The 6,278-nt window shown below is 59.9% G+C and overlaps 2 protein-coding genes and 1 long non-coding RNA gene across 3 annotated transcripts in view; 2 read left to right on the top strand and 1 right to left on the bottom strand.

Annotated features, from left to right (window-relative positions):
• HMGCL (3-hydroxy-3-methylglutaryl-CoA lyase) overlaps window positions 1-6,278 on the top strand; it is a 350,359-nt gene that overhangs the window by 169,467 nt on the left and 174,614 nt on the right. The window lies entirely within an intron of this gene.
• NT5C1A (5'-nucleotidase, cytosolic IA) overlaps window positions 260-6,278 on the top strand; it is a 10,341-nt gene continuing 4,322 nt past the window's right edge. Inside the window, exon 1 of the mRNA XM_035345805.1 lies at window positions 260-500. Coding sequence (XP_035201696.1) covers window positions 396-500 — 105 coding nt within the window. The 5' untranslated portion in view covers window positions 260-395. The remainder of the gene's footprint in view (window positions 501-6,278) is intronic.
• Window positions 4,137-6,278, bottom strand: part of LOC118177790 — a 19,316-nt gene continuing 17,174 nt past the window's right edge. Inside the window, exon 3 of the long non-coding RNA XR_004755918.1 lies at window positions 4,137-6,237. This is a non-coding gene — a long non-coding RNA (uncharacterized LOC118177790). The remainder of the gene's footprint in view (window positions 6,238-6,278) is intronic.

Genomic DNA, 6,278 nt, shown 5'->3' with positions numbered 1-6,278 from the left:
GGGGGGGAGGGCGGAGGCTGGGGCCGGGCTCCTGCAGGGGACCTGGGGCAGACCGCGGGGATCTCCCCCGGGGGTTCCCTTGGCTGCTGCCCGCAGCGCTCAGCGGCTCCTGCGGCCGGCGGCGAGCACCCGGTGCGCGCCCCCGTGCCGCCGCTCGCCCCTCCGCGCCTCCCCCCGGCCCCGACCCTCCCCGCCCGGGACTGCCGGTGCCCCGGGGCGGCTGCGGGGCGCCCCCGCCCGGCCGTTACTGGGGACCGGGGGGTGCGCGGAGGAGGCGGCGGGCCCGGTGCCGAAGAGGTTAAACCGCGGCCCGGTGGGTTGGAGCCCGGAGTTCCGTGGGCCGCCCTATAAAGCGCCCCGCCGGTAGCTCCCAGTGCGCACGGAGCCGCCGCGCCATGGAGCCGCCGGGCACCGCCGGGGCACCGGGCGCGGCGGGGCGGCCCTGGGAGGACGCCAAGGCTTTCTACGACAACCTCGCCCCCAAGAAGAAACCCAAATCGGTGAGAGCTCCGGGCTGCGTCCCTACCGCGGAGGGAACCCCCAGCCCGGGAGGGGGGGAAGCCACCTGAGACCCCCTGGGTGCTGTGCTCCCCCCTGCATGCCCCGTCTCCTCCAGTCCCCCTCCCCTTCGGGCCCACTTCTGAGTGTCCCATCTCCTCCAGGTCTCCCTCCATGTACCCCCCCCCCCTCTCCTCCAGGTCCCCTGTGGTCCTTGGGTACCCTGTCTGCTCCAGGTGCCCTGGGCTCCACCTGCGTCTCACCGGTTTTCCTTTGATCCCCTCCCAGGGGGTCATCTCTTTACGGGTTCTGGGGGAAGCCCTGGGTGTCTCCAGGTGCCCCCCTTCCTTCATGGCATCCCTGTGTTGCCCTTGGCTGCCTAGGGTCTCCCCAGAGCCCTTGATCCCCCTGGGTTCCTGCATGTCCCCGGACTGTCCCTGCCTCTACCCAGGGCTAAGATGTCCTTGTGGAGCTGCTCGGTGCCCATGAGCTGCCTGTCCCCTGAGCCCAGCTGCTGACCAGGGGCAGGAGGTGGCTGTGGCAGGGTAGGGGGACAGCCTGGGGCCCAAATCTGTGCCTGGGGATGTTGGTGCCATGCCAGCAGGCTCCACTACTCTGGGAGATTAGAGCAAAGCCTGTGTTATCTAACCAGAGCTGAGCCTTGCTGCGTTTAAAAATGGGAGCTCTGGAAGCGCTGCTGTGTCTCAGAATAGCTGTGGCAGCGCTGTGCTGGCAGCCTGGTGAGGCGGCCACGGGCTGGCCCTGGCCCTGCTGCCTGCGAGCTGCGAGCACTGGAGTGTGGGGCTCTGCCGGAGCCACTGCCACAGGGCCTGGGGCACACAGGGCCTGTCACAGTGAGGCTCCCTGTGGGGGACCCCCAGTGAGGGGAGCTGGCTGGGAGGCCGCTCTGCAGCCCCCAAGTGGGGGCAACCCCCTGTGTCCCCGCAGGGGACCCCTGGTCCTGTACCCACTGCAAGCTGTCCGTGCTGTCACCTCGGGGACAGAGGCAGCCTGGCATGGCAGGGGGATGCAGCTGGTTGTCTTCCATGCCATGCTCTCTGCCTCCTGCAGGTGTTTGCCTGAGCTCCTTCTCTTCCTCTCCTGGCAGCATGCTCGGTGCCCACCATGCCTGTCTCTGCTGTGCACGTGGGGAAACTGAGGCACGGGGCAGCGGTGTGGTTTGCTTGCATGGCAAACAAGTGGCAGAGCCAGGATCCAGGTGCTCAGGCCCTGAGGTCGGGCTGTGCCCCCCATTCATCTGGGGTTGGGGCCGATGCCTGCACCCTTCCCCGGGGCAGGCTGCGTCCCCTTGCCCGTGGCCGGGCAGCTCGGCTGCCCTCACACACAGCTGGGCTGCCTGGCCCTGCCAGGCAGCTGTCGTGCCCCATGATGGACGGCTGCAGAGCACTTTTCTGCATTATAAATAATGTGTTTTGAAAACTCAGAAACATCCCAGCCATTGCCCTGAACTTTAATCTGATCCTGAGCAGGGGGCTCGCCACTCCCAGGGTTTCCTTGTGCCTGCAGGAAATGAGGTTGCTACTGTCCACCTGCCCTTGCGGGTACTGCTGGGTCTGTCCGTCCTCAGCTGGGTCTGTCCGTCCTCGGCTGGGTGTCTCCGCAGCCAGGACAGGTGCTGGTGTGGGAGCAGGAGCAAGCCAGGGCTGCTGCTTCCTGCAGGTGGGCTGGCAGGAGGCAGGGTGATTTGGGGCATGTTTCTGGGAGCACATTCCTGGCTGGGGAATGGGCTAACACAGCATCCCCAGAGCTTGGGGGGCTCCCTGCTTTCAGGGCTCTCTGCTCTTCCTGCACCCTTGGTCCCACGCCTGCTCCAGCCTTGCTCCTGCCAGCTGGGGGAGGTCAGCAGTGAGACTTGTCACTCTTCAGCAATGTGGAAAATGTCCCCCAGCATCTCCAGTGACACAACCATGTGGGGAGGAGAGACCAGGCTGGTGGGAGCTGCGCTTTGCTGCTCCCCTTCTCTGGGTGCCCCTTGTCCCCTGCCCTGCCAGTCCCCTGTGCCTGTGGGGACCCGTCTGGCTCCTCAGGGTGCCTCCTGTGCTGGGCTCTCCATAGGTGTTGGGTGCAGTGACTTTTTGGATGCTTTAGCTGGCGAGGAGACGTGTGCTAGACCCTGGACCTCTTCCCTTTTCGTGTCCAAGTTTCACACCAAAATTTACCTCCAAGCTTTGAATTTCACCACAAGGTCTTCTGCAGGAGCCAGCCCAGAGCCACCACCATCCCTCCAGGGTTCTGGGTAGAGGTATGTCCCACAGGATCAGCCCCAGGTGGTGCAGAATTACCTGCTGCGCTCTTGAGTGGGAGGGCAAAGGCTCCACTGCGTGGCCTGGGGACATGTGGGATTCCAAATGTCTGTCTCTAATCCCTGGGGGGCTGCTCAGGATTTACATGCGATTAGGAGGGCGATTTAAAGGCCTGCCAGCTGTTGGGTCTGCAGAGGAAAACGTGGTGTTTCCACTCACTGCAGAAGACACCTTTATGTCAAAACTGAAGAGTTTGGGGTTGGGGTGGGTTTGCTGCTCTATGGAGCTGGAGTGTCCTGTTAGGTCACTTACGTCTGGGATGGGGTTTGGACCTTCGGGACCACCTGGAGGCTGTGCCAAGGGCTGGGCTTTCAGCGTGGGTCCCTCCTGTCTGGGCTGAGCCCAGATATGCACCCAGGGTTATGGTGGGACCTTCCCCCTTGCCGTTCTGCTCGTGCCTTTGTTAACACCTCAGTCATCTCTTGGGGGAGCTTCAGGACAGGGCTGGATGTGGCCTCCCATGGGAAGGGAAGAGGGGAGAGGAGGTGACCTGAATCCCTAGGCACAACTTCAGCTGGATTTGGCTGAGCAGAGCCCCACAGCCACTTCCTGGGGGTTTTGTGGGGTGATGGGCTAAAACCAGCCTTGGCCAACCTTGGGTGCTGCTCCAAGGGCACTTGGGGTGCCCAAACCTGCCAGAGCTGGAGGCTGTGTCAGGATGGAGCCCTGTGCAGGCTCCACAAGCCTCGTGGGACTAAACGTAGCCCAGCAAGGGTTGTGCACACTTTCTATAAAAATTGAGGGTATTTTCTCCAGAACTGTGGTGTTTCACAGGCAAAATGGGGGTTGTTGGGTTGCTCACAGAGCTCTGATGGAGATGAGGTGCTGTAGTTCCCATAGTGCCGTGACTTCCTAAAGCCAACTCTTGAACGTGGTAATGACCATCTGTAATAACAGCGGGGATGGAGAAGCATCCAAACAACCTCGAGGAGGGAACGCTTCCAAATGAAATCTCCACTTCAAAGCAATAGCAGAATGCATCTTCCCTCCTTGCAGAGCAGAATTGCCTTATTCCCTAACAGTCAGCATTTCCCAGAGCGCAGTAAGGCTACTGGAGCTGCGAGCTGTGCTAGCGCCTGGCGGAGGCTTTCCTGCAGAAAGTGCTCAAAGGGGCAAATCTTCCTCAGCGGGTGTGAGCAGGATCTGGCAGGTCCCGTTCCCAAAGGCTTCCCGCAGGCGTCTAGGGCTCCAGCAGCCCACGTTGGGGCAGAGGAAGGCCCCGAGCTCACGGTTATTTTTATTGCTGTGTTTATTACCTCTTAAATTAATCTCCTGGAGGTTTGTGCCTTTAAATGTCAGGGAAGGGACCTTGAGCAGCCTGCTGCTGTTGCGCAAGGTGCCTGTGCTCTTGGCACCACCGCTGCAAGGTGTGTGCAGTGTGATGCAGCTTCAGGCCAGGCACCCCGGGGGCCCTGCACACACGTCTTGCCCCCTAGCATGCCTGGGTGCTGTGCATGCCACTGACCTGCTGTCGGTGCTGGGCTGGCAAGGCAGGAGACGCTGCGCTGCCACCAGGAGCAAACCTCTCCTTACCCGGAGAGACCGTGCGGAGCAGCCGCGCTCCTTGCTGAAGACTAATGGCCGGATGGCCCAAAGCCTTTAGTGGTTATTAATATTAATATTTTCAGGTAATAACTGGCCCATGACACCGGAGTTATTAATTAATGAGGTAGAGTGCTGAAATTTGGCCCCTGACCTGTTAATAGCTAACACCCACCAGGCAGCTGAGTGTGTGGTGGGGTTGATACGCTCCAGGGAGTGATGCTGGTGGTGCTGCTGCTACACTCCCACATGCACTTGAATAATTCTGCATGTCCTGGGGGTTGTTCATAGAATCACAGATCATTCAGGTTGGGAAAGACCTCTAAGATCATCTAGTCCAACCTTTAACCTAGTACTGACAAGTCCACCACTAAACCATGCTCCTAAGTTCTGCATCTACCTGTTTCTTGAAGACCTCTAGGGATGGTGGCAGCTACTCCAAGGCTGCACAACCTTTTCAGTAAAGAAACGTATCCTAAAATCCAACCTAAAAGCTGGAAAAAAAAAAAAAAAGGCTGCTTTGGCGAAAAAAAAAAAAAATAATAATAAAAAATCCTGCCTTCCCAAAAGAGCTGGTTCAAAAGGGGATCTTATTTCTCTACAAGGGTCCCTCTGGCCACGGTGATGTTCTCAAGCTGAGATAATCTGTATCTGGTCCTAATCACCCACTGCTTAATCTGCTTGCTGGGGATTTGGGGTACTGATGCGGCTTCGGAGGTGTCAACCATGCTGCGGGGCTGGCCCCGGGCGCTGCCAGTGGGGCAGCGTGGTGCTGGGAATAGCACGGGGGCTGCTGTGACTCACTGCTGGGTGCGTCTGTGCTGGGCAGGATCAGCAGAGCCAGCATGGGGCAGAGCAAGCCCCGGGGTAGGCCCAGCCCTGCGGGGAGAGAAGGTCCCCAGTGCGGATGGGGCAGCTCGTCCTTGCCAGGCTGCTATTCTCGCAAAACCCAGCCCTACTCAGGGTGGGAGCTTGAACTTTGGAGCACCTGGGTGTGCGAAGCAGGCTGGCGAAGGCACCCTCCGCCTCCGGGCAAGCGGCATCGCTGGGGGATTACTCACAGGCAATGTGCTGCATGATCCTGGAAGTCATGGAGGAGCTGAGGGCGAGGTGTTTCCGCAGTGCTGACAGCCTGGATTTCACCGGCTCTCTGTGGGGATGCCCACAAAGCACCCCAAGCTGCTCCCAGCAGTGGGTCTACCTTTCCTGCTCTCCTGTCCTGGGATCTGCTCTGCTGGTAGAGGGGATTTTTGTTGGCCATCAGTAATGACCTGGCTTTCACACTGCAAGTGGGTTATGGGGATTAACGCCCTCCAAGGGGAGAGGGAGGACCAGCAGGGGTCAAGAGGAGACTGACTTCTGTGGTGCCCCCTCTGGCTGCCAAGTCCCACCAACGGCCCCTTGACTTTGGTAGATTTTAGATCAAGTGCACAAACATTAATAATAATGACTCATAAATCATTGCTCGCACCACCTGTTTGTCATGTTTCCGCCCACAATAACTATATCAAGTGTGTTTATATGCTCAGCTGGCATGGGCTGTTTGTCACATGTGGACGGCAGCATGGGAGTGCGGATCTGGCTGAGCTGCAGTGTGTGGTTTTTCCTGGCTGGAGGGAAAAAGCCACACAAGTTCCTTCTGCGTGGGGTCAAGTGGTTCTCCTGGGGCGGTGCCTTGGGTCTGGATGTGTCCCAGGAGCCTGTTGGCCATGGGGGAGCTTGAACACGATGCAAGCCTCAGAAAAGGGGCCTCAGGTATCCGAATGTGTGGGGACAGCGCATCAGGGTGCATCCAGGGCTTCACCCCTGGAGCAAGGGAGGATGAGGGTGGCAGCTGCCTGGTCAGTGCAGCCATCCCAAAGAGGCTGGGCGGCTGAGGGGCTGGGGCGCTGAGGGCTGGCTGCTGCCTCCAGG

Source organism: Oxyura jamaicensis, chromosome 23 (genome assembly GCF_011077185.1).
Source record: "Oxyura jamaicensis isolate SHBP4307 breed ruddy duck chromosome 23, BPBGC_Ojam_1.0, whole genome shotgun sequence".
Taxonomy (NCBI): Eukaryota; Metazoa; Chordata; class Aves; order Anseriformes; family Anatidae; genus Oxyura; species Oxyura jamaicensis.
This window is presented reverse-complemented; position numbering and strand designations above follow the sequence as displayed.